At 72.8% G+C, this 25,919-nt stretch overlaps 4 protein-coding genes across 4 annotated transcripts; 1 reads left to right on the forward strand and 3 right to left on the reverse strand.

Moving 5' to 3' along the window:
• Positions 1 to 159: 159 nt before the first annotated feature.
• PDE5 (hypothetical protein) lies at positions 160 to 555 on the reverse strand (the record flags this gene model as incomplete). The annotated part of the gene is made up of 1 exon (XM_009041384.1): positions 160 to 555. One exon carries the CDS (start codon positions 553 to 555, stop codon positions 160 to 162), a length of 396 nt encoding a protein of 131 aa, XP_009039632.1.
• Positions 556 to 1,062: 507 nt separating this feature from the next.
• On the reverse strand, positions 1,063 to 9,651 carry AURANDRAFT_66143 (hypothetical protein; the record flags this gene model as incomplete). The annotated part of the gene is made up of 4 exons (XM_009041383.1): positions 1,063 to 3,348; positions 5,294 to 6,760; positions 6,945 to 8,478; positions 8,681 to 9,651. 4 exons carry the CDS (start codon positions 9,649 to 9,651, stop codon positions 1,063 to 1,065), a joined length of 6,258 nt encoding a protein of 2,085 aa, XP_009039631.1.
• A 2,632-nt stretch (positions 9,652 to 12,283) lies between these two features.
• Positions 12,284 to 12,520, forward strand: AURANDRAFT_17217 (hypothetical protein; the record flags this gene model as incomplete). The annotated part of the gene is made up of 1 exon (XM_009041267.1): positions 12,284 to 12,520. A coding segment is annotated over one exon (237 nt), but the record flags the coding sequence as incomplete, so codon positions are not given.
• Positions 12,521 to 19,820: 7,300 nt separating this feature from the next.
• AURANDRAFT_30520 (hypothetical protein) lies at positions 19,821 to 24,903 on the reverse strand (the record flags this gene model as incomplete). Its single annotated transcript, XM_009041382.1, has 3 exons — positions 19,821 to 19,862; positions 23,609 to 24,050; positions 24,119 to 24,903. Coding segments are annotated over 3 exons (1,269 nt in total), but the record flags the coding sequence as incomplete, so codon positions are not given.
• Positions 24,904 to 25,919: the final 1,016 nt, after the last annotated feature.

The following is a 25,919-nucleotide window of genomic DNA, read 5'->3' on the forward strand; positions in this document are numbered from 1 at the left end:
CATCCCCTAAAATCCGAGCGCCTAGGACTCGCTCCGCGGACCGAAGGGTCCCATTCCGAGAATCCGAGAACGTGCCCCGCGTGGCCCGAGGGCCCCCGGTACCTTAAATCCGAGCGCTTAGGACCCGCCGCGCGCCGGCCGCCGCGCGTCGCGCGGCCCCTATGCGTCGTAGAAGATGCGGACGCGGCACTTCGCGATGAGCATGTCGCCGTCGAAGAACGAGGTCTCGATGACGACGTTGCCGTTGAGGACCTCCGCGGGCATCATCTCGTCCGCGGCCTCGATGACCTGCTGCCACGAGTTCGTGGAGCCGGGCATGACGAAGCCGAACTGGAAGTTCCAGGCCTCGAAGGGCTGGTCGTGGAGGAGGACGCGCTGCTCGAGGCGGAAGTGCTCCATCTTCTGCTCCGAGCTGAAGTTGACCTCGCGGCTCACCGCGCGGCACGACAGGATCGACCGCGGCACGCGCGCGAGGATCTCGCGCTCGTACATGTCGGCCCAGCCCTGCTTCTGCTCCCAGAGGATGCGCCCGCTGTAGGCGTCGCGCATGTTCATCCAGTTGATGGCGAAGCCGAAGCCCACGCGCTTCGCCTCGGGCGTCGCGGCGACGCCGATGCCGCCGGGCGGCTCCGTCTTCGCCAGGGCCGCGGGCGCGTCGGAGACCGTCTCCTTGTCGTCGGCGTCGTAGTCCTTGTACTGCTTCGCCCCCTTGGCGCCGAGGGCCGACCCCTTGTGCCCCGGCGCGCCCTCGTAGCGCTCGCCCTTGGCCTCCATCCCGCTGCGAGGGGCTGCCCTCGACCGTGGCCGCGATGCCTTAGCCTCATTGCCGTTCAATATCGTCTTTTGCACTTCTTCCAAATCTTCATGTGCGGGGCGAGACGCGTCACGCGAGCAGTGACGCGAGGCCCCACGCGCACGGTCACCGTTTCGAACGAGTAAGACCACATCAAGGTCACCGGCTACGAGATAGACGATGGCTTCATCGCGCCGACGAGAATGGGGGTCTCACAGTGCACCTTACGAAGGCCGTTGAGCGGCGCGCCAACCCCGTCCGGCCGCGGCCTAGACCCAGCTGTCCGAGCCGACGACGACGTAGTTGCCCTTGACGGACTTCTCGTCGATCTTCGCCTGGGCCTTGGCGCGCGCGACGGCCGACGAGCCCCACTTGAACTTCTGGAGGCCGTTGAAGGGCGAGTCGGGCTTCCGCTTGTACGTGAAGACGGTCCACGTGCCGCGCGTGTAGACGCGGTAGACCGGGCTCCCCTCGGCCGAGAAGTCCTGCATGTAGACGTCGAGGTCGCCCTTCCGCGCCGACGTCGGCATGCCCGCGGGCGACTGCTTCCCCTTGAGCTCCGCCTCGAACTCGGCGCTGAACTTGACCTCGCGGCCCAGGATGTAGCGCGACGGCCGCGTCGTGTCCGTCGCGCGCGGCTCCAGGGAGAGCACGTAGAGGCCCGTGTCGCCCAGCGCCTCGTCGTGGTGGACGCCGCCGGAGCCGAAGCGGTCGTACGCGAAGTCGTCGAGCTCGACGTCCTCGTGGTTCGCGAGGAGGTTCATCGCGTACTTCTCGGCGACGTTCCCGACGACCGTCTCCGCGATGCGGTCGAAGCTCTTGAAGAAGAAGCGGTCCCAGGGCGGCGCGCCGCCGCGCGGGCCCTTGACCGCGAAGCACTTGCGCCGCGGCACGCACTTGGCCTCCTTGAGCATCTGCGCGTACCGGGCGTTCCCTATGTACACGCGGCGGCCGGCGCGGATCTCCTGGAGGCAGTAGTCGACGACGGCGCGCGCGATCGCGCGCGCGCGCTCCAGGATCTCGCCCGGCGGCACCTTCTGCGTCCCGGCGGAGGCGCGGATCTCCGCCTCGAGGTCCGCCAAGGCGCGCGCGGCGTAGTACCCCGCGCCGGTCTTGAGCCACGCGGCCTGGACGCGCGCCGTGAGGTCCGCGACGTCGTCCTCGTCCGCGTCCTCGTCGTCGAGGAGCACCGCGAGCTCATCCGCGAGCGCCTTGTGCGTCGCGGTGGCGGCGCGGCGCCAGCGCCGCTGCTGCGCCGCGGGCGTGTCCTCCTCCGCGGCCTGGACGCGCGCCGTGAGGTCCGCGACGTCGTCCTCGTCCGCGTCCTCGTCGTCGAGGAGCACCGCGAGCTCATCCGCGAGCGCCTTGTGCGTCGCGGTGGCGGCGCGGCGCCAGCGCCGCTGCTGCGCCGCGGGCGTGTCCTCCTCCGCGGCCTGGACGCGCGCCGTGAGGTCCGCGACGTCGTCCTCGTCCGCGTCCTCGTCGTCGAGGAGCACCGCGAGCTCATCCGCGAGCGCCTTGTGCGTCGCGGTGGCGGCGCGGCGCCAGCGCCGCTGCTGCGCCGCGGGCGTGTCCTCCTCCGCGGCCTGGACGCGCGCCGTGAGGTCCGCGACGTCGTCCTCGTCCGCGTCCTCGTCGTCGAGGAGCACCGCGAGCTCATCCGCGAGCGCCTTGTGCGTCGCGGTGGCGGCGCGGCGCCGTTCGCGTTCGCGTTGAGCCGCCGCCGGCCGCGCCGAGGGCTTCAGAAACTCCTCCAGCGCGGCGATGCCCTGGTCGTAGGACGCGACGTGCCAGGGGTCCGTGCGGTCGCCGATCATCTCGTCCCCCGCCATGATCTTCGTGCGCTCGTCCTTGAGGAGCTCGACGGCGCACTCGACCCGCCGCCGCTCGTCGCGCTGGTCCTGCCAGCGCTCGCGCTTGGCCATGAGCTCCTCCTGGCCGTTGATGGCCGTCTCCAACAGGAAGACGTGGTCCGGGTCCGCGTCGCCGCAGAGCTCGTCCTCGAGGTACTCCTCGAGCTCGAGGAGCGTGCGCGCCGTCCTCGCCTCCGTCCAGCGCCGCTTCTGCGCCGCGGGCGTGTCCTCCTCCGCGGCGACGGCCTGCTTCTCGAGCCGCGCGGCCTCGTCGCGCCGCTTCCACGGCGCCAAACTCGCGTCGGCGGCGACCGCGCACGCGTCCGCGCGGAGGTCGATGACTTTCTGGCGCTTGGCGTCGTCGCGGGTTTTCTGCTCCGCCGCGTGCGTCTTCTCCTTCGCGGCGGCCGCCTGCGCCACGAGGTCGTCGACCTTCTGCTTCTTCGTCGTCGGCCGGAGCGTGTCGTCGGCGCGCGCGGCCTCGAGCTTCTTGTGGAGGTTGTTGCTCAGCGAGTTCTGCTCTTCGCGCTTGATCTGCCGCTTGCCGTTGTCGGTCGCCGCGTAGTAGTCGTACCAGTCGTCGTAGAGCTTCTTGAGTTTCTTGTCGCGGTGCGGCCCGGGCGCCGCGTCGGAGTTCTTGAAATCGTCGTGTTCGTCCTTGAGCCGCTTGCACTCCGCGGCCTCTTCCGCGCGCTTCGCCACCTTCCGGTCCACTTTACGCTGCTCCGCCGCGCTACGCTGAGGCATCAGACAGCAAAAACCGACGAGCGAGCGCGCACCAAGTTGCGATTCAAATGAAATGCATGCTCACACGATGGCCTCAACTTGCCTTCACTTGCAGGCAGTTTGAGGTCGACGGGGCAGCCTCTCCCGGGACATGGCCCTGCTCCGGAGCCTGGCGGTCGACGGGGCAGCCTCTCCCATGCTCCGGAGCCTGGCGGATGCCTCGAACGCGACGGCCGCGCTCCCGAACGCTACCTACTACGGTCCCGTGACCGACGCGGACCTTTCCCGCCCGGGGATCTTCGCCTGCTATGGGCTGGGCATCGTCGCCTGGCACCTGCTCATCTACGCCGTCGCGCGCTCCTATCCGCGGCAGCCGCGGCGCGCCGTGCCCGTCGCCTGCGCCGTCGTCGGCGTCTATCTCGTGTTGCTCTGGGACACGTTCGTGCACGAGCTCGGGCACTGCTTCTGGTTCAAGACGTTCGTCGGCGGCCGCCTCCGCTTCGTCCTGGGGTGGTGGGCGAATCCCGCGCTGCAGACGCGCGCGGTCGAGCTCCGGTTTCCCTATCTTCCCGTGGCGGGCGTCTCCGGCGTCGTGCTCGAGGAGCGCGAGCCCGCGCGCCTCGAGACGGCGACCATCGCCCTCGCGGGCAACGCGCACGCGTTTTTGCTGAACCAGCTCTACGTCACGGCGCTCCTGCTCCGCGCGGCCTCGACGAGGCCGTCGCCGGCGGCCGCGCGGCTCTGGCTGGGCCACGTTCGTCGGCCCTTCGCCGTGGCCGAGGCCGTCGCCGCGCGGCGCGGCGCGACCGCGGGACGCTGCGTCGCCTGGGCGTCGTTCGTCTCTGCCGTCTTCTACGTGCACCAGGCGTTCTACTTTTGCCTGCCCAACGACATGTTCACCATCGTGCCCACGGCGCTGATCCATCTCCGGAAGTCGCTGCGCGAGGGCGCGCTGCCGTTTCCGCCGGCCGTCGACGGCACGCACGTGTGGATCGCGGCCGGCGCGCCCGTCGAGCTCGTGCTCGCCGTGTCCTGCGTCCACTACGTCGTCGAGTGGAGCATCCGATTCCGGCTCATCCGAGCTCTCCGGAGGGCGCTCGGCGCCATCGCCGCCCCGGACCCCACCGACTACGCGCGCGTCGACGCGGATTCCCCCGAAGACGCGCGGGATTTGGAGCTCGTCTAAGCGACTTGTGCCGGAGAATTCAAGTTGGCTCTTGCGAGGCCCACTAGACTCACTGAGCTAGAGGGAATTTTACCCCGGCCGAAGCATTTTCATAAATCGTAGCCGAGTCGTAGGACCCTACACGTCAAAGCCGCCGCCGCCGCCGTCGTCAACGCAACACCATGCGCGTCGTCCTCCTTTCGCTCATCGCGCTCGTGGCTTCAGCGGCTGCAGTGGCGCAGCTCGTCGACGCGCGGTCCTTCAGCCCGACCGCAGAGCAGCAGGCGCCGCCGGACTCGTCCCTCGGCTCCGGCGCTGGGCCCGGACCCGCTCCGTACGCCTCCTACCTCCGGGGCGCCGCGCCCGTCGCTGCACCGCCGCCCGTCGTGCCCGAGTGGATCGTCGCCGCGGAGCCCACGGACCTGGACGTCCTGGTGATGGCGCTCGAGACGGAGATGGCCGCGACGCAGGACCTCGCGCGCGCGCTCAAGCAGGTCGCGTGGACGCAGGACGTCGTCATCTCCTTCTGCCAGGTCGTGCGCGATTGCGTCGTCATCACGCTCCTCGTGCTCATCCTCGTGCTCCTCCACGTCGACCAGCTCGACCACCGCGCCCAGTGAGCGGACCGCGAAATGAGACAAGCAGCCCTGGCCGCGGCTCTCCCTACGCCCCTCCTCGCCGTTCTCCCTCCCGTCGGTTCTTCCCTGCGCCGCGGCAGTAAGACAAGCCCTAGCACGTGGTAAGATAGCGGATCACGAAGCGGGTCCCGGGGTCGAGCAGCACGAAGGTGAGGTTGCGCCACACGAGCGCCGGGTCCCGCCAGGCCCACCACTTCGTCCCCGGCGGCGCGCGCGCGCGCTTGAGCTCGTCCTCGGCCGCGTAGCGGTCCTTCACGTTCGCGGCCGCGAGGCCCGCGAGCTCGAGCGCCGCCTCCCGCCGGGGCCCCGGCGGCGGCACGAAGGGCGACGGCACGCGCGCGTCGCAGCGCGGGAAGTCCGGGTGGTCGTGGGCGGGGGAGCAGATTCGCCGGTACTCGGTCAACGACACCGTCGAGTTCGGCCGCCGCGCGTCCAGCACGACGGGCGGCCCGCCGTCGAGGGCCGCGGCGACGCGGCCCATGGTCGGGTCCCAGGACGCGAGGAACGCGACGCCGTAGACGGCCGTCGCCTCCACCGCGAAGGTGATCGCGGCGCCCGCGGCGCGCGCGGCCCAGCCGCGCTTGCCCGGCGCGTCGTCCGCAACCCTCCAGCCGTCGCGCGCGACGCCGGCGGCCTCGCCCCCGGCGCGCAGCGCCGCGGCGTCGTAGGCGCTCCGCGGCCGCGTGCAGACGACGTCCGCGGCGGCGAAGGTCCCCGCCGGCTCGCGCGCGGGCGCCGGGCCGGCGTCGTCGTCCGCCGCGAGGGCGCGCCAGTTCTGCGCGAGCCAGTCGGCGACGAGCTGGTGGAAGGCCCAATTCGGGTGGCGCTCCGGAATGACGCGGCCCCGGACGGCGACCTCGGGCCAGCGCGCGGGGCGCCGCGCGCCCGGCCAGGACAGCTCCCACGAGAGCGCGGGCACGGCGAGCGCGTCGCAGGCCGCGGCGTGCGGCGCGTAGGCGAGGGCCCCCGCGGGCAGCGCGAGCTCGAGGTCGACGACGGCCGCGCGCGCGAGGCGGAGGAGGCGGAGCAAGATCTCGAAGCCCGCCGCGCCCGCGTCGCGCCGCGCCTGGTCGTTGTCGACGTAGTTGACGAAGAAGACGTCGACGCGCCGACCCGAGAGCGCGGACGAGAGCCGACCGACGACGGACGCGCTCGTCGAGCCGCCGATGGCCCAGTTCTCGACCTCGTGGGCCGCGCCGGGGTACGCGGCGCGAAGCCACGCGCGAAACCGCCGCGGGAACGCGCACGCGCGGTTGTCCAGGTTGTAGCCGAAGCCCGCGAAGTCGGGCTCGGCCTCGCACCGGGAGCGCGTCGAGGCGTTCATGTGGCCCGCGGTCATGGAGCCGCCGAGGACGACGACGCGGAGCGCCTCGCCGCGGCGCGCCCGCGCCGCGGCGCGCCGGAAGGGCCCGAGGTCCGCGGTTTCCCGGTTCGCGAGCGCGGAGCAGTTCGTCGACCGCGCGCCGAGCGGCCGCAGGGGGCCGCGGCGCCGCGCAAAGCTCGGCAGCGCCGCGTCCGGCGCGCGCTCGAACGCGCCGGCCCAGGCGTCGGGCAGCGGCACCGCGTCGCAGCTCCGCGGCAGCCGCTGCGCGCGCGCGAGCGGCCGCCACCACTCGTCGGCGGCGGCGCGCGCGAGGAGCAGCGCGCAGCGCACCGCGCCACGCGTCATGAATGCGTCGCCGCGCCGTCCAGCGCGGATGCTTACATCATGGGCACCGTGCTGCCCCTCGGCACTGCGACAACTTCCCCTTCAACCCACCTTAGCCGACGTCGTCGTGGGACGTGTCGCGGTGCTGCTGCGTGTAGTGCATCTCGGGCTGGTGGAGGACGTGGCCCGTGCCCCGGTCCGGGACGTAGTTCGGGTCGTTGAGGATGGCGAGCTTGGCCTTGGCGCGCTCCTTCTCGAGGAGCTTCCGGTTGTACTCGACCATGTTGTGCTCGCAGATGACGTCGAGGAGGTGCTCGTCGAGCCCCCGGTGGTGGCCGCGCTGGTTCGCCCGGTGGACGTGGCGCCGGATGACGGGGGGCAGCCGGCGCTCCTTCTTGCCGCCGACGCCGCGCGGCGGCCCCGAGAGCGTGCCGTGGCTCCGCGTCGACGACGCGGACGCGGACGAGGCCGCGGAGCCGTAGGACCCGATGGACGGCGCCAGGGAGCCGACGGAGGCGGCGACGGAGCCGACGTCGTCGTCGGCCGGCGCGCGCCGCGCGCGCCGCGCGGCCCGCCGCGCGGCGTCCGCGTCCCGCTCCGCGGCCTTCTTCGCGTCCCGCTTCTCGTCGAGGAGGCCGACGCCCCGCGCCCTCGCCGCCGCGCGCATGTCCCGCAGGGCCCGGTCGAGGTCGCGCTTCGCGGCGTCGACGGCCGCGCCGTCGCCGTCGCGCCACCGCGCCGTGAGCACCATCTCGCGCCGCTTCTCCTGCGCGTCCTCGTCGTCCTCGTCGCTGTCCCACCACTCCGACGACTCGTCGCCGTCGTTCTTCTCCGCGGGCTCGCCCTCGCCGTCGAGGTCGTCGGCCATCTGGACCATGTCGCGCGCGCCGAGGTTGCCCGTCGCGAGCATCGTCGCCATCGACGCGCGCCGGTTCGTGTCGTTGTCGATCTGCGCCTGGACGTCGACCTCCTCGTGGTTCGCGCGCGCGGCGGCCGCCGCCGGGTCCTGGATGGCCGAGATCACGGAGATGATCTCGTCCTCCGTCGGGTAGCCCATGTTCGCGCCCGCGTACTTGTTCGCGCCCTTCGACGTCGCGTGGCCGCGCTGGAGCAGCTCGAGGAACGCGACCTTGTCGAGGCTCACGATCGTCGAGTCGACGAGGGCCGCGACCGTCGCGGCGCGCGTCGTGTTCTCCAAGATGCCCTTCTCCCCGAAGTAGGACCCGGAGTCGAGCTCGAGGAGGCGCACGTTGACGGTCTCCGTGACCTTCTTCGTGACCCAGGACCGCTTCCCGCTGGGCCAGCGGTTCGTCCGCTTCACGAAGACGTCCTTGGACACGACGCAGCGGCCGTCGAGGATGAAGTAGACGTTGTCCGGGAGGTCGCCCTGGCGCACGACGACGGTGCCGGCCTTGAAGTAGTTCCACTGGAGCATGTCGCAGAGCCGGTCGAGGCGGCTCCGGCTCCAGTGGCGGAAGAGCGGGATGCGCTTCATGCACTTGAAGGCCTTGCGGTGCTCCGACTTCTGGTAGTCCTTCATGATCTGGTCGTAGTCGGCCTTGTGCAACACCAAAAGCTCCGCCAGATCCGACGAGCAGACGATCGTCGCGTTCCGCGGCGGCGCGCCGGGCCCGAGCGACGCCTCGCCGAACGACCTGCGTGGAATTCAAATCTTCAACCCGACTTCAATTTGCGCATATGCGACAGTTTTGACGCAACATCTTCAGCCATGCTTCGAGAACTCGACGAGAGCAATCGATGCGTCCAAAAATCAGCCGAATCGACTTCGATTTGACAGAGAATTCTGAAGTTTGGTCAGGACCACCCAAACCAGTGGTTGAATTCCACACAGCGAACGACGAGCCCGCCTTGAGCGTCGCGAGCTTGCCCGGCGAGCTGTGCTTGAAGACCTCGGCCGTGCCCGATACTAGAATGAAGAACGTGAGGCCCCGCTCGCCCTCCTCGACGATCTTCTCGTCGCGGCTGCAGCTGTGGAACCGCGCCGCGCGCGACACCTGCGACACGCGCGCCTCGCCGATGCGCTGCGCCGTGGGCCAGACCTGCACGAGGAAGCGGTCGATGAGCTGGATGTGCTTGTCCGTGCGGATGATGGGCTGGGCCGTGAGCGCCTCCCGGAGCCGCTCCTCCTTAATAATTTGGTCGACGCGGCCGTAGTCGACGTGGCGCGAGATCCAACCGGGCAGCACGTCCCGCGCGTCGTAGGCCATGGTCACGGGCGCGTTGACCTCGGCGATGTCGAAGGGCACCGTGCCCTCGGTGGTGTGGAGCATGGCCTTCTTCATGTCGACGGACTCGTAGCGGTGGCTGAACGTCGTCGACTCGCGGCGCTTGCCGTCGCGCTGCGACCGGAGCGCCGGGTCCGCGAAGTCGCGCGTCGCGCGCAGGTCCTCGACGGGCGGCGACGGCGGCGGCGCGAAGGCGCCGCCGAGCTCGCGCACGGCGTCGCCCGCGCGGTCGGCCGCGTCGCCGCGCTCGAGGCGCCGCGCGTTCCGCGCGGCGGCGCTGTCGTCGACGAGGCGCCGGCTCCCGTCCGCGTCGCGGACGAGCTTCGTGCGCCGGCGCTCGGCGGCCTTGGTCTCGTCGACCTTGACGAGGAACCGCGCGCCGCCCGAGCCCCGCGCGATGGTCGTGCGCATCGCCGGCTTGCCCGTCGGCTCGGGGTTCGGGTCCCGGGCTTCGGGCGCGTCCTCGAACTCGAGGCCCTTGTTCACCTTCTCGAAGCGCGTCTCCCGGCGCCGGCTGTCGGGCTTCTCCATGGGCACCATGGCGTTCTTGATGCGCACGGGGATGATGAGCGCGTTGGCCATGGCCGTGAAGCGCTGCTCCCGCACGTCCTTCTGCGAGTCCTGCTTGGCGAGGTGGCGCTTCATGCCGCCGGGGCTCCGGTCCATCTGCGGCCCGAGGTGGCGCTTCACGCCGCCGGGGCTCCGGTCCATCATCGGCTATGGGCAGCCCTGGCGGGCCTCTCCCATGCCCGAGAGCGCGCTGCGAGTGCAATATGAGTTCAATGCGGAGGCATCATCAACCCGAGGCATTCGAGCCCTCGGCATGGCAAGCCCTGCCGAGTACACTAGCGCCCAACTCATGCAAAGCGAGACCGTGCAGTGAGCCATGCCACCCAAGAACAAGCGCCCGAAGCTCCAAGGCAGCGCCGCCGCGTCCTGCGAGTCGGCCGAGAGCATCCGCCGCGCGGCCCTCCGCGAGCTGCTGGCCTGGGAGCCCGTGCGCGGCGACGTCGACGAGGCCGAGCGGCCGGCGCCGGTGCTGGCGTCGGCGGCGGGCTACGTGTCCGCCTGGGTCGGGACGTGGCTGCGGGAGACGCGCTGCGAGGTCGGCGCGGAGCTTGCGGACGCGCCGCGAGCGAAGCAGAACGTCGGCGTCGGCGTCGCGGGCCGCGGCCGCGAGGGCGACCGGGGCCCGCTCGTCGCCGTGGTCGTCAACGGGTTCCCCGATGGCAAGGAGAACGACCTGCTGGCCATCACCTACAAAGGCGTCGAGCGCCTCTGCCTGCTCACGAGCGGCCACCGGCGCGGCGACAACTGCTGCCAGGCGACGATGAGCCGCTGCGGCTGCCGCGCGCTCCTCGGCGGCGAGGACCACGTCCGCGAGGCGACCTGCGCCGTCGTGCGCTGCCTGACGCCGGCCCTCCGCGAGCTCGACGGCATCGCGAAATTCGGCGAGCTGCCCGAGCCCCTCCGACTCGCGCTGCTGCCCGACCGCGACGACGCGGCGCCGCTGCTCCTCCCCGGCGACCCACAGGGCTCCCGGCCGCCGGCGCGCGACGACGCCGCGGCGTCCGCGGCCTGTGGCGCGTTCCTCGACAAAGCCTGCGGGGGCCGCGGCTTCTCGGAGCGGGCGCGCGCGGGCGCGAACGCGTCGCAGCTCGGCGCCGTCGTCGCGGCGCTCGGCGGCTTCGCGGGCGACGAGGGCGCCGTGTCGCTGATCCAGGGCCCGCCGGGCACGGGCAAGACGACGACGCTGGTCCTGCTGGTGAACGCGCTCCACCTGAGCCACTTCCGGGCCTACTACGAGGGCGTGCGGTCGGCGGCGCGCGTCGACGTCGAAGACGCCGTCGTCGCCGGCGGCCCCGCGCCGCTCGCGTCGCTCCACTGGGTCGAGCGCCTGGAGGCCCTGCGGCCGCGCATCCTCGTCGCCGCGCCGTCGAACGTCGCCGTGGACAACGTCGTCGAGAAGATCGTCGAAAAGCAGTTCTCCGGCATGGCGGGCGAGCGCTACCGGCCGGACGTCGTCCGCGTCGGCGCGCCGCCCAAGTCCCGGGACCGGCCGGGCGTCGCGACGCTCGACGCGCGCGTCGACGACGTTTTACGGCGCGACGTCCGCGAGCTCGAGGATTTGCGGAAGCGGGCCGCGCGCGACCGCGACCGCGCGCTCCGGTCCGCCGAGGCCGCGCGCGCGCGGCTCCGGCTCTTCGCCGCCGCGCCGCCGCAGCTGCCCCGGGACTGGGAGGCGCGCGTCTTCCCGCCGCCGCCGGACCCCAAGGCCCTGGGCGGCGGGCCGCTGCCGGACGTGAACCCGCAGCCGCCGTACCTCTACTACGTCGACCACGCGCACCAGCGCACGTCGAAGAGCGCGCCCCTCCTCGGCGCGCTCGACGCGGCCTTCGACCTCGCCCGGGTCTCGCCGGAGATGGACTGCTGCCTCACGTGGCTCCACGCGGCGCTCGAGGCCGGCGTCCGCGCGAAGTTCGACGGCGAGTGCTACCGCTGCGCGCTCGCGTGCAAGCGGCCCGACGACCGCGGCTCCGTGGCGCCCGTCGACGCCGCGCGGCGCCAGCTTGCGGCGCGCGTGCTCCACGGCGCGGAGATCGTCTGCGCGACGCTCCACGGCGCGGGGCACCGGAGCCTGGACGACGCGAAGCGGCCCTTCCGCGCGGTCGTCGTCGACGAGGCGGGCAACGCGCGCGAGGCGGCGACGCTCTGCGCGCTGGCGCGTTGCGCGGGCGCGCCGGACGCCAAGGTCGTCCTCGTCGGCGACCACCGGCAGCTCGCGGCGACGCGGAAGGCGCGCGGCGAGGCCTGGGCCGGCGCGTCGCTCTTCGAGCGCCTCATGCCGTCGACGAATTCGCACCTGCTGGACACGCAGTACCGCATGCACTACGCCATCAGCCGCTACGCGTCCCTCGCGAGCTACGGCGGCCGGCTCCGCGACGGCCGGCCGCGCGGCGACTTCGACGAGAAGCGGTCCGGCCCGCTCGGCGCCGTCGACGCGCTCGCGCCCCTGACGTTCCTGAACCTGGCGACGTCCGCGGAGGCGCGGGGCGCGGCGTCGCGGTCCAACGAGCAGGAGGCGCGGCTCGCGCGCAACGTTTACGACTTGCTCCGGTCGGCGGCGCGCGGCGACGTCGGCGTCATCAGCTTCTACCGCGACCAGCTCCGGGTGCTGCGGCGGGCCTTCGACGGCGCGGCGGGCGACCCGGAGATCAACACCGTCGACGCCTTCCAGGGCCGCGAGAAGGACTTCATCCTGCTGTCGTGCGTCCGCGCGGACGGCGCCGGCGTCGGCTTCCTCCGGGACGCGCGGCGGCTCAACGTCGCGCTGACGCGCGCGAAGCACGGCGTCGTCGTCATCGGGTCGGAGGCGACGCTCCGCAGCGACGCGCGCTGGCGGTTCCTGCTCGACTACGCGCGGGACCGGGGGTCCGTCGTCGACGTGCCGGACGCGGGCGCGGACCTCCGGCGTTTGCGGCGGCGGCCGGGCCGGTCCCGGAGCCGGTCGCCGCCGCCGCCGCCGCGGTCGCGGTCCCAGTCGCCGCCGCCGCCGGAGCCGGAGCCCGGGGCCCGGCCCGCGGCGCCCGCGGAGGAGGGCGAGCTGTACGACCTCCTTTAAGCCCGAAGACCTCGCTTCGCGCGGGGCGCGGACCGGCTTTACGAACCGGGGCGCGCAGTTTTAAGTTGTCTCTCCTCGCCCGACCCCCTCCGAGTGCGTCGCCCGATGCGACTCGACAGCGCGTGCACGGCCTGCCCGAGCGGCTTCACCTGCGACGGCGCCGCGGCGACCGTGTGCGACTCGACCAAGTACGCCAAGGACAAGGAATCGAAAGGAGGGAAGGGCTAAGGTAGTGGAGCGAGGAGCGAGAGCACGATCGGGAGGATCGGCCTAGTGCCCCATGCCACTCGCGTTCGCGTCGACGCTTCGAGCGCGCGTAGGGAGACGGGGACAACGACGCGCTCATCGTCGTCGAGGGCACCGCCAACCGCCTCTACGTCAGCGTCTCCCGCGTCCATCATCCGGGATCCCCATCCATCGTCGCCTCGTCCATCCGGGATCCTGATCCGTCGTCGCCTCGTCCGCGCGCGCGCGGCCCGACGCTCGCGCCGACGCTTTGCGCGCGCGTAGGGCGGCGACGACAAGGACACGCTCACCGTCGAGTCCGGCGACAAGAACGACCTCCACGTCAGCGTCTCCCGCGTCCATCCGGGATCCCCACCCGTCGTCGCCTCGTCCGCGCGCGCGCGGCCCGACGCTCGCGTCGACGCTTCGCGCGCGCGTAGGGAGACAAGGGCGACGACACGCTCACCGTCGAGTCCGGCGACAGCAACGCCCTCCACGTCAGCGTCTCCCGCGTCCATCCGGGATCCCCGTCAGTCGTCGCCTCGTCCGCGCGCGCGCGGCCCGACGCTCGCGTCGACGCTTCGCGCACGCGTAGGGAGGCGAGAACAACGACAAGCTCACCATCGAGTCCGGCTCCAACAACCGCCTCTACGTCAGCGTCTCCCGCGTCCATACGAAGATCCCCATCCTCGTTGCCTCGTCCGCCTGCGCGTGCGCGGCCCGACGCTCGCGCCGACGCTTGGTGCACGCGTAGGGCGGCGACAACAACGACAAGCTCACCATCGAGTCCGGCTCCAACAATCTCCTCTACGTCAGCGTCTCCCGCGTCCATTCCGAAAACCATCGCCGCGTTTTTCGACATGTTCTTCGTAGGGCGGCGAAGGCACGGACACCTTCTCCCGGCCGGGCGGGAACACGGAAGACACCAAGGGTTCCAAGGACGGCAAAGGCAACGAGGTCAAAGACTCCTCCACGCCGCTCATCGTCGGCCTCTGCGTCGGCGCGGCCGTCCTCGTCCTCGTCCTCGCCGTCGTCGTCCGCAAGCTCCGCGGCCGCGCCGCGGAGGAGACGTCGGCGCCGCAGCTCGACGCGGAGGTCCAGGTGGAGGCCTAAGAGGGCGCGATGAGCCGCGCCTCGAAGCGATGAGAGGTGACGGCCACGCCCCCAAGTCGTCCCGACCCCGCGTCCGGACCATGGATGCCGCCGCGAGCTTCCTACACCTGACGCCGACGGATCCAACCCCCCGCCCGTGCGCGCGCGCGAGCCCCCGCGACCGACGTCGCGACGAGTCGGCCCGCCAGTGTTCGCGCGCGCGTTCCCCCAAGCATAACGGGCGAACGTCAAATTGGATAGACAGCGACCGCACGAAGTTGATGGGCACGTCGTCGGGCCACGCGAGCTCGTGCCGCTGGAGCTCGTCAGGACCTCGCGCTCGAGGAAGTGGCAGTCGCAGGCCGGCAGATTACTTTTGCCTTGACGCGTCTCTAAACGTAGGGGGCCCGGGAGGAACCGCGGGAGTAGGAGGTTTGGGGACTCGGACTCGACCTCAGGCTCAGCCGGAGCCGGCCTGGCGCCTCGCCACGAGGCGGCCGAGGGAGAGCTCTAGAGCTTGGGTTGGGTCGTCCAGTGGTCCTCGATCTTGCAGATTACTTTTGCCACAAAAAAAGAGCGGTCCCGGCGATTTTCAAGATGCCGCCGAAGAAGTCCAGATGCACCTGGGCCGCCTGGTTCGCGGCCTGCGTGATTTCCTACGCCCTCGGGGCGTTTAACGGGAGCCATTGGGCGCTCTCCGGCGAGCCGTCGATTTTTCGCGCGGCGCCGGGGAAGGCCCCCGACGCGCTCGCGGCGGCGGAGCTCGCGGTGAAGAACGCCAACGCCGCGCTCGCCGCGGCGCGCGAGGACGTCGACCGCTCCCGCGCCGCCGCGGCCGCCGCGCGCGGGGCCGCGACGCGCTGCGAGGCCGCGGCCGCCGCGCCGCCGCCGCCCGCGCGAAAGCTCCCGCTCGCGCGCTTCGAGCGCGACTGCGAGGCCAAGTGGGGGTCCGGGCTCGTCGAGAGCTACCGGTCGTCGGCGGCGGCCTATTGCGACGGCGGCGGCTCGTCGCTCGTGTGCTACGCCAGCCGCCTCGAGCACAACGGCAAGCTCGGCCACTTTTGCGTCGGAAAGAATTTGGTCGTCGACTTCGCCAAGGTCGCGGGCGGCACGATGCTCGACGAAGCCCGGCGGAAACGCGCGCTACCACGCCTTCGGGGCCGGCGCGCTCTCGGGGACGTGCGAGAAAACGGCGGCCTGGGACGCGGCCGCGTTCATGCCGCACGCGGCCCCGCTCCTGCGGGGCATGGCCTTCGAAGCGGACGCCGCCGGCGCGCGCGACGAGGCGGGGACGACCTATTTGATGGCGCGCGACGAGGACGGCGAGAACATGTTCCACTCGGCCGCGGACTTTTTGAACGCGTACCTCGTGTCCCGCGTCCTGGGCTCGGACCGGTCCGACTGGGTCACCGTGCTCTTCGACCGCATGCCCGACTTTGCGTACACGTCGCTGATCGAGAAGACGTTCAGCCGCCGGGGCCCGCCGAGGCGCGCCGCGGACTACGGGGGACGCGTCCGCTTCGAGACGCTCGTCTTCCACCTCGAGTCGCCCGCGGGCATCGTCCGGCGTCCCGCGGCCGCGACGACCTTCGAGAGATGTCTGAAGCATCGCGCATTCGGTAGGCATCGTCGCGCCCCACTTCGTGCCCAAGGGCATCATGACGTGCCGGCGGTCGAGCCTCTGGCTCGGCTACCGGAACGCGGTGCTGGACGGCTTCGGGCTGCTGGACGCGGCGCCGCCGAAGGCGCCCCACGTCGTGCTGAGCGTCCGGCGGCGCACGGCCGCGAAGAACGTGGGCCGCGTCTTCGCCGACGAGGCGGCGCTCGCGGGCGTGCTCGCCGAGGGGAACGCGATGACGTCCGAGGTCGTCGACCTCGGCAGTTTGAGCTTCGAGGACCAGATCCGGAAGATGCGGTCGACGAACGTCTCGTGGGCGCCCACGGCGCGGGCCTCATGCACGTGCTCTTCCTCGCGGACGAGGCGGTGCTTTTAGAGATCCACCCGTCCTACCGGCTCGACCGCCACTTCCGGCTCGCGGCGCGCATGGTCGGCGCGCTCTACCTGCCGATGCGGTCCACGGGCCAGGTGTCCTGCAAGGGCACGTCCGACGCCATCCCCGTCGACGCGAACGAGTTCCGCGCCGCCCTCGACGGCGCGGTGCGCGCCGCGCGGTCCTTCGACGACGGCGTCTCCGAGTGCGGCCTGACCTGCGACCCGCGGATCCTGGCGTTGGACGAGTCGAACGCGGGCCACCTGCCGCCGGGCGCGAAGGGCCTGTCGACGAAGTTCCCCTGCTGACACATGGCTCTCCGCGGCGCGAACCGCGCTGGGACCTTTGCCGGCGGCCTCCACGGGCTCTAGGTCGAGCGGCGTTTGCCATATCCCGCCGGCCGGCGGGATGTGCTTAAAAAAGTGCTTGACATTACGCGGCCGCGAGCCACGCGGCGATGCGCTCGAGGATCGCCGCGTCGCCGTAGGATTCCGGCAGCCGGCTCTCGACCTTCGGCAGCGACCGCTGGAGCTCGACGGCGCGCGCGACGGCGCCGGGGAACGCGTCGAGCGTCGTCGAGACGACCCAGGGCGCGCCGACGGCGTCGGCGAAGTCGTGCTGCGTCCTCCAGGGCAGGCGCGGGTTCACCCACTTCTCGACGCGCGGCTTCGCGTACTTGACCTGGACGACGGCGCAGCCGTGCTCGAGCGCGTCGAGCGCGTTGGGCCCGAGGACGGGGTCGCCGAGGCCGAGGACGACGGACGCCTCGGCGAGGAGCGCGGCGTAGGCGTCCGGCGCGAGCAGGCCGCGGTTCGCGACGCCCGCGGGCGCCGAGAAGCCCTTCCCCGACGCGTCGACGGTCGCGACGACGGCCTCGACGCCGGGCAGCTTCGCGACGCGCTCGAGCATGGACCGCACGGCGGGCGTGAAGTACTTGGGCTCCTTGCCGGCGACGAGGACGACGGGCCGCTTCCTCGCCGGCGGGCGCCGCCGGAAGGCCGCGTCCTCGGACCGGAAGCCGACCCACGTGTTGCCGCAGGGGTACGGGTACGGCGTGAGGTAGTGCGCCGGCGTCGTGCCCTTGCGCGCCTGCGCGGCCGGCGTGCCCCAGAAGTCGACGTCGTAGCGCGTCCCGTGCCGCGCGACGCGGTCGACGAGCTTCGCGTCCGTGTACCTGGGGGAGGCGCGGGTTCGGCGGAGCGAACGGCGGGGGGGCGCGGGCCGCGCGCTGGTCGCTGACGACGACGACCTTCCGCCCGGGCGTCGGCCGGTACGCGTCGGCCTCCCGCGCGTCGCCGACGACCGCCGTCGCCCCGCCGAGGGCTTTCGCGGCCCAGAGCAGCGCCTCGAAGATCTTGAACTCGCCGAACGTGTTCCCGTGGTCGTAGAGCTTCGCCTTGACGACGACGAGGTCCACGGGCTCCGCCGGCCTCGCGGGCGCGCGCGGCGGCGGCGGCGGGATCGCGGCGGCGGGCGGCGGCGGCGGTGGCCTCGCGGGCGCGCGCGGCGGCGGCGGCGGGATCGCGGCGGCGGGCGGCGGCGGCAGTGGCCGGCGCGGGCGCGCGCGGCGGCGGCGGCGGCGGCGCGGCGGCCGGCGGCGGCCTCGCGCGCGGCGGCGGCTCCGCGGCGGCCGCGGCCGCGGCGGCGGCGCGCTGCCGCGGGAGCGCGTCCAGCGTGCGCAGCAGCGCGTCCGACAGCTCCTCGGAGATCTTGACGCCGGCGCGGAGGTCCGCGACGCGCGCCTCGAGCTCCGCCGACGCGTCGTGGCGCTGCGGCGTCGCGAGGAGCTGGTTGAGGAACATGCAGCATGTGATGGTGCCGACGACTGTGAGCGCGGTGCGGAGCTGCATGGTGCCTGCGCAATTTCAGCTTCGCATCGTGCTACATCGTCGTTTGGGCTCGAGACATCATCACCGCCGGCGGCACCAAGGTCATCACCGCGGGCCCACCAAAGCTTGCATGCAATTGCAAGGTCTTGTGGAGATTTGGATCTTCTGTCCGGACAGAAACCGGTCTGCGATCTTGGCATTGAACAATCGTGAGGCCGGCGACAACCAGCGGTATCCGGTCGGGGTGCTCGGCGACACACCCCTGGCGACGTCCAAAAGCTGCCTGTCTATCCCGCTTAATCCACCAGCATGATCGCGCGGCCCCAACTTCTCCTGTTGGCGCTCGTCGCACACACGAAAAGCTTCACCCTCGCCCCGCCGGCCCGACATACCACCCAGCTCCACGCGGCGGCCGTCAAGCAGCGCACGGCCCTGCCCGCGACGCTCCCCGAGGGCCTCTTCGACGCGCCGAAGCTCACGGCGACGGAGCAGCTGCGCCTCGGCCGCGACGGCGAGCTCCGGCGGACGAACCGGCGCGGCCGCGGCGGCGAGTGCCTCCAGGTCGTCGAGACGGCGCTGTCGCCGGAGCAGTGCTGGAAGCAGATCCGCGACGTCGCCGAGTGGTCCACGCTCATGCGCGGCGTCAAGAGCAGCCGCGCCGCGGCGCCGCGCGCCGACGGCGTCGTCCGCGCGAATTTTGCCGTCACGAAGCTGCGCCTGCCCTGCGCGCTGCTCCTCAAGGAGGACCGCTCCGGCGCCGGCGGCCACGTCCTCGACTTCACGCTCGACCCGGAGAGCCCGCGCGTCGCGGTGCAGCGGTGCTCGGGCCGCTGGACCGTCGAGCGCGTCGCCGGCGGCCGCACGCGCGTGTCGCTCTGCGCCGAGATCAAGGCGACGCGCCTCGTGCCGGGCCAGGTCGTCGACTACGTCGCGACGCGGGCGTTGGACCGCGCGGTCGCGTGGATCCCGCGCGCGCGGTCGTCGCGATGAGGGCGGCCTATAGCTCGTCTTCTATGTTGCTCTCCCGGCGGGTAACGCGCACGTTGCCTCGACCGCTGGGCCATCGACCCGGGCTGCGCGGCGCCCGGCCGGCGCGCGCAGCTGGTCGTCGCGACGTCCCGCCGCGAGTCTATGTTGAAGAGGCGTTTGAAGTCCAGAGCTCGGCGCCGACGCGACCGTGTGGGACGCGCCGCGCTCCATCGCGAGCGGCGCGCCGCGGCTGCCCTTCGACGTCGGCTGCCCTGGACGCGACGCCGCCGAAGAGCTTCGCGCTCCTGAGGAGCGACGCCTGGCAGCCCGACACGAAGTACTTGGCGTCGCGGGCCAGTCGCTGTCCAACAACCGGCCGTCGCGGAGAGCTGCCAGGTGCGCGTCGACCCATCAAACATGGTCGACTGGTCGGTCTTCGGCCGGCACGAGGCCTACGGGAACGGCTTGAAGCGCGCGAAGCTGCGCGGCTGGATCTACGGCGTCGTCGCCGTCGCGGGCGCGCTGGCTTTGGCGTCGCGCGACCTGGGCCCGTCGCGGCAGCCCATGGCGTGCGCGACGCTGGTCGTCTACTGGTGGGGCGCCGTGCTCCACCTCGTGCCCTTCACGTCCGGCGAGGGCTACTGCGCCGCGCTCGCCGTCGACTTTTGCGTCATCACGAGCGTCTACACGGCGCACGTCGCGGTCTACTGCGGCCCGTCGCCGACGACGGCGCTGTCCCTGAGCATGAGCGCCGTGCTCGTGGCGTCCATGGCGTCGGCGGTCTTCGCGGGCCGCGACATCCAGTACCGGCGCGCGGAGCGCCACGTGCGGTCGGCGTTCGGCGTCGCGCACACGCTCCTGCTCTCCGCGGTGGAGTGGAGCCGCTGCGACGAGCCCTGGCTCGGCGCGACCGTCGTCGTCCTCAAGCTCTTCGCCTTTTGCTACTTTTTCTTCGGCGGCCGCATCGACGCGCCGACGCACTGGACGTTCGCGACGGTGCCGGGCTACTGGGACGTCCACGACAACTTCCACGTCATCGTCCTCGTCGTCCACGCCTTCCAGGTCCTCGCCGTGGGGCGCCAGGCGCCGCCCCACGCCTACGACCACCTCTGCGTCGCGGGCGCCCGGCGCGTCTGGCAGTGACGGCGCCTCGCGCGCGCCGGCCTAACGACGTTTAATCACTCGTGCTGGGTGGTCGTGGGCGCTTTCCCTTGCTTGCCGACGCCGTCGTGGGTCAGCGCGCGTTCAGCGGTGGAGCTGTATTTCGTTCAAAATTGCCTCGGCGACGTCGCTGTTTCAGCGAGCGGGCGCCCGCGGGCTGGGTCATCATCTCGTTTCATACAAACAGTTTGTCGCGCGCCGCCAAGGCCGTGAATTCGCCGGGCCCGAGCGACGAAGAGATGTTTTTCGAACGCATCGCGAGCGAAGCGGCCAACAACGACCGGCTCGAACTGAGTGACCTCTCCTCCGACGAGGCCATCGAGGACGACCTCGCGCCCGTCGCCGCGGCCATGGAGGACCTCGCGCCCGTCGCGGCGCCCGCGCCGGGGGCGCCCGTCGCCGCGGCCGCGCCGGAGCCCAAGCCGCCCGCCGTGTGGCGCGCCCGGCCGCGGGAGCCGCCCGCCGCGACCGCGGCCGTGCCGCCCGCGGCGGCCGCGCCGGAGCCGCCCGTCGCGGCGGCCGCGCCGGAGCACAAGCTGCTCACGGAGCCGCCCGCCGCGGCCGCGCCGGAGCCGCCCGCCGCGGCCGCGCCGGAGCCGCCCGCCGCCGCGGAGCTCGAGGCGCCGCTCTCGCGGCCCACGGGAAGAGGCGTTTTGGCGCTCTTGCGCGGCCGCGTGCACCTCGAGATCGGCGTCGCGAAGGGGGAGTGGGTGCTCCCCGGCGACGCCGACTACCGCGACGCGGACCGCATCTCCAAGTTCACGTACCGCCTCACGGCGCTCAGCGGGAAATGGGAGGGGTCCTTCGAGCTCAAGCCCGACGAAGAGGACGTGCAGACGATCGCGGACGCGATGGACCTCGTCGCGACGAAGAATGCCGCCGGCGGCCACAACCTCCGCGGCACGGGGCGCAACGCCTTCGGCGCCTACGCCATGGCCGGCACGGTCGACGCCGCCGGCGCGCTCGACCTCGCGCGCCTCGCCGTCGCCGCGCCCAAGCCGCCGAAGCGGCCCCGGGTCAAGGCGCCCGCGGCGCGCGCGGACCGGCCCGCGCCGACGGGACCTTGCGCGGCCGCGGCCCAGCGGTCCGCGGCGCGCGCCACGGAGCGGAGCCAGCTCGACTCGGTCCTCGCGCTCCGCGACGCGGCGCTCTCGCGCGAGCGCGAAGCCCTGCGCGCGCGCGACGCCGCGTGGGCCGATCGCGACGCCGCCATCGCCGAGCGCGACTCCGCGATCCGGCAGCGCGACGCCGCCATCGCCCAGCGCGACGCCGCCGTCGCCGAGCGCGACGCGTCGGCGGTCGCGCGCATCGAGGACGCGTTCGCGCTCCCCGCCTTTCCGCCGGCGCCGCCCGCCACGCTCGGCGCCCAGCCCGCGGCGCTGCCCGCCACGCTCGGCGCCGCGCCCGCGGCGCCGCCGCTCGGGCCCGCGGCGCCCGCGGCCGAGGGCGGCACGAAGCGCAAGCACTGGTGCCTGGGCGACGACGACGACGAGATCGCGACGCGCGTCAAGGCCACGATGCAGGCCGACCGCCGCGAGGGCACCTTCGGGACGCGCGAGTTCCGCGACTCGTCCAAGTCGCAGTACAACCACGCGTTCAAGCACTTCATCCCCTTCGCGCGGAAGTCGGCGCGCGACCTCGAGGTCCTCATGACCTTCGTCGCCGAGGACGGCCGCGTCTGCGACGAGATCTTCGTCGAGTTCGCCGAGCACTGCGACGCGCAGGACGACATGACCCAGTCCGTCTTCGCGAACTGCGTCAAGTGGATGCAGAAGAACCTCGTCTGGCAGTGCGAGAAGAAGCAGCTCCCGGCGCCGAAGAAGGGCTACGTCGGCAAGGTCCCGGCCGTCAAGGCCGTCGCCGCGCGCCTCAAGGAGACGCAGGCGGAGCGCAAGGCCACCAGCGAGGCCAGGGACGCGGCGCTCCTCGCGAAGCTGAGCCCCAGCCAGCGCGCCGCGCCGGACACGCTCGGCGCCTCGGCCTGCTTCCCCCGCGCCGCGCCGCCCGCGGCGCCGCGCTACGCCGCGCTCGGCGCGCCCTACGCCGCCGCGCCGCCCGCGGCGCCGCGCTACGCGTCGCTCGGCGCGCCCTGGCCGGCGCCGCCCGCGGCGCCGCGCTACGCCGCGCTCGGCGCGCCCTACGAGGCCCCGAGCCCCCCCTAGCGCGTCCTAAAGGACACTCCGAGCCCCCCCTCGCGTGTCCTCAAGGTTACTGCTCGTCGGCGAGCACGAGCGCGATCACCACGAGGTCGAAGACGAGGCTCGCGACGACGGCCGCGAGGTACGCGGTGAAGTAGCGCTCGTTGCCCTTGCCGATGGCCGTGCCCGACCAGGGGCAGAAGTGGTTGTAGTCCTCGACGAGGATCTGGCACTCCTGGCAGAAGATGGTCCCCGGCGGCCGGAACGCGTGGGCGTACTCGCTGTAGGTCCAGTCGGGCCGCGCGCGCGTGAAGTAGCGCGGAAAGACGCCCGGATCCGCGAGCGCCGTCGCGGCGAGCGCCGCCAAGGCCAGGAACGCGAGCGCGAGCCCCAGGGCCCGCGCGGCGACCCAGGACGCGGGCACGACGGCGCCGTAGACGCAGGCCGCGATGGCGCATAACAGGAGCACGTGGAGGCATAGGAAGTGGGCGTACGGTCCGAGCAGCAGCCGCCGCTTCGCGTCGTCGCGGTCGGTCCACTCGTAGACGATGGTCATCGCGCCGACCTTGCGCACGCGCAGGCCGCACCACCACACCTCCTCGCGCACGGGCCAGTGGAGACAGATCAGGTCGCCGCCGGCCTTGGCGAGCGACAGCGGCGGCGTCGCCGGTCCGCCCCGGAGCGCGTCGCGCCGCGCGTCCGCGACCGCGGTGTCCGAGAAGCGCCGCTCCGCGGCCGCGGCGCCCGCCTCCGCGTCCGCGACGTCGCCCGCGGGAATCCCCGGGCCCGCGGAGTCGCGCAGCGGCGCGCGCGCGAAGCGTCCGGCGGGCGCGGCCGCGACCGCGGCGGGCGCCGCGCCCGGCGCCGCGACGCGCCTCGCGAGGGGCTCGTGCTCGAGGTCGTCGACGGGCTCCTCCTCCATCAGGGCGACGGCCTCGGGGGCGCGCTTCTTCTTGCGCGAGCCGCGCGCCATGATCGGGCGGCGATCCCTAGGGCGTTCACGAGTGCGGCGCTCGGGGTGGCGCCGACGCCGCCGGCGTGGACTCGTCGGTGGAGCGGCGGCGGCGGCGGCGATGACGACGCGTGCGCGCGGGGGGGGAGGCGTTCGCCGAGCTCGCTCTCGGTGCGGGGGCGATGTTCGAGCTCGGTGCCTTGAGAAATCCAATTTTGGTGGCGAGCGCTCGAGCGCCAGCAAGCGCACAGCCCCAAGCCGAGCCTGCCGTCACCTTCGGCGAGCGTCCGGTGCTGTGGCTCCGCGGCCGGCTCAGTGGCGAGGCGAAGCGAGCCACCTCACCATGGGACTGGCAAGCGCAGCCGGCGAACGTCCTGGCGAGGCGTCCGCCGGCCGCGCCGGCCGCCGCGGTCCGGACGCGTCGCCGTGGCCGGTCCGACCCGCCCGCGAAGCACGACCTCGCCGCCCCAACGACCGAAGACGCGACGCGAGTCGAGATCTAGAGGGGCGTCGCCGAGCGCGGACGCCGCGCGCGCCTAGAACTTCTCGTCCTCGGAGACGTCGGGCTCCTCGAGGCGGTCGATGGCGGACTTGATGAGGTTGTTGTCCTTGGGCTCGAGGTCGAGGGCGAAGGTGAAGTGCATCATCGCGTCGTCGAGGCGGCCGAGCTTCTTGCAGACCTTGCCCATGAGGAAGTGGACGGACGCCTCGCGCGGCGCGTGGTCGGACACGGCGCGGAGCTCGGCGAGGGCGTCCTCGTACTTGTCGAGGCTGATGAGCACGTTGGCGCACTGGAAGCGCGCCTGCGGGTTCTTGGGCTCCATGAGCGCCGCGCGGCGGAGGTGGCGGAGCGCGTCGTGGCACTTCTGGTTCGCGTGGAGCGTCATGCCCAGGTAGCAGTGGAGCACGGAGCTCGTCGGGTTGTGGCAGAGCGCGCGGTCGAAGTGGTACTCCGCGAGCTCGTACTTCTCCTGGCGGTAGTAGATCGCGCCGAGGCCGTACCTGCGGCGGGAGGGGGTTTCGAGGGACGACGCGGGAAAACAAGGGGGCGGCGCGCGCGAACGACGCACCAGGCGTTGTAGTGGCGCTCGTCGATGCGCATGGCGTGGCGGTACATGCCGATGGCCTTCTCGAAGTCCTCGTTCGCGACGTACTCGTGGCCGCACAGCGTGTACGCGTACGCGAAGCGCGGGTCCACCGCGATGGCGCGCTGGAAGCAGCGGATGGCGCCGTCGTGCTCCTTCTGGAGGGACAGGCAGTTGCCGGACGCGCACCAGGCCTCGGGGCTCCGCGCGTCGAAGTCGACGCAGTGCCGCGCCAAGTAGCACAACTCGACGTCGTCCTTGAAATGCCAGAGCGCCGTGGACAGGAGCTCGAGGCCCGCCATGCGGTGGGGCTCGACGCGCCGCATGGTCCGCAGGCTTCGCACGGCCGCCTCGTAGTCCGCGGCCTCGAAGTGGACCTTGCCGACGTGGTGCTGCACCCAGCCCGTCTCGAAGTGGCGCGCGGGCACCGCGTGGAGGTGGCGCAGCGCGTCGGGCCCGCGCGTGCGGCCGATGCAGTCGCGGGCCGCGCCGAGCCGGCGCAGCACGCGCAGGAGCGCCGCGCCGAGCCGCGCGCGCGCGTCCGCGGCGTCCCCGGGCTCGTCGTCCGGCGGCGCGTCCGCGGCGCCGTCGTCGCGCGGCGCCTCGGGCGGCGGCGCGGCGTCGCTCCGCCGCGCGACCTTGGCCCGCGGCTTGTCCGCCGACGACGCGTCGTCGTAGGCCGACCCGGGGGGCGTCGCGGACGCGAACGTCAGCGCCTTGGGCTTGGTCGTCGCGGTGAGCGGCGGCGGCGGCGCGGCCGCGTCGGCCATGGCGTTCTCCTCGTCGAACGACGGCTCCTGGCGCGCGACGAGGGAATCCTCGCCGCAGGCGCTGCGCTGGTGCGGCGTGCCCATGTCGAGCGGCCGCGGCGAGAACGCGCCCGCGGACGACGCCGACGGCGGCGGCCGCGGCGGCGCGTTCTCGTCGTCGACGCGCGCCGACGACGCGGGCCCGCCGAACAGATTCCCGCCGCCGCCCGGCGGCGACAGGAGCGGCGTCGCGCCGCCCGCGCGCGGCGGCCGCGCGGCCGGCGGCGCCGCCGCGGCCGCGGCGCCGCCGCCGGCGACGACGCTGAGCTGGCCCCGGAGCCGCTTCGCCGGCCGGTCCCGGAGCGCGTGGGGCGCGTGGTCGTCGAAGGCCGCGTCGGCGTCGACGGACGCGCCGAGCTGGCAGAGCGCGTCGAAGCTCACCCACATGAGCGCGTCGAGGCGCAGGGCGAGGCGGTAGTACTCGACGGCGTGGTCCCGCCGGTGCGTGTGCTGGCAGACGACGCCGAGGAGGTGGAGCCCCGCGGCGCCGTGGGGCACGGGCGAGCCCGGGCCCAGGAGCAGGTCCCGCGACGCCTTGGGGCCCGCCGCGCGCGCCGCGCGGTCGGGCAGCAGCGCCGTCTCGGCCTCGGCGAGCTTGTCGAGCTTGTAGCAGGCCACGGCCAGCAGGTAGCGCCCGTTGGCGCTGCTCGCGCAGCCGCAGAGCACGGCGTAGGCCCGCTTCGCCGCGCCCTGGCGCAGGTAGCACGACGCGAGGGCCTCGAGGGACGCCGCCGTGCGCACCTCGGCGTGCGCGCGCTCGCAGAGGAACGTCGCGTTGCTGTGGAGGAAGAGGGACGCGTAGCGCTCGTAGATCTCCATGGTGTCTCCCCGGGGGCGTCCGCGGGGTCGTTCCCGACCGCGTCCCGCTCGCGGTTGGCGCAGCTCCAGACGCTGGGGCCGCGGCTGAGACTGCTCGTCGACGGCAACAAGGTTCTCGATGCCATGCTGCCCCCCCGCTCGAGCCATCCCATCGTCGA

This window comes from Aureococcus anophagefferens (genome assembly GCF_000186865.1).
Source record: "Aureococcus anophagefferens unplaced genomic scaffold AURANscaffold_20, whole genome shotgun sequence".
Taxonomy (NCBI): domain Eukaryota; class Pelagophyceae; order Pelagomonadales; family Pelagomonadaceae; genus Aureococcus; species Aureococcus anophagefferens.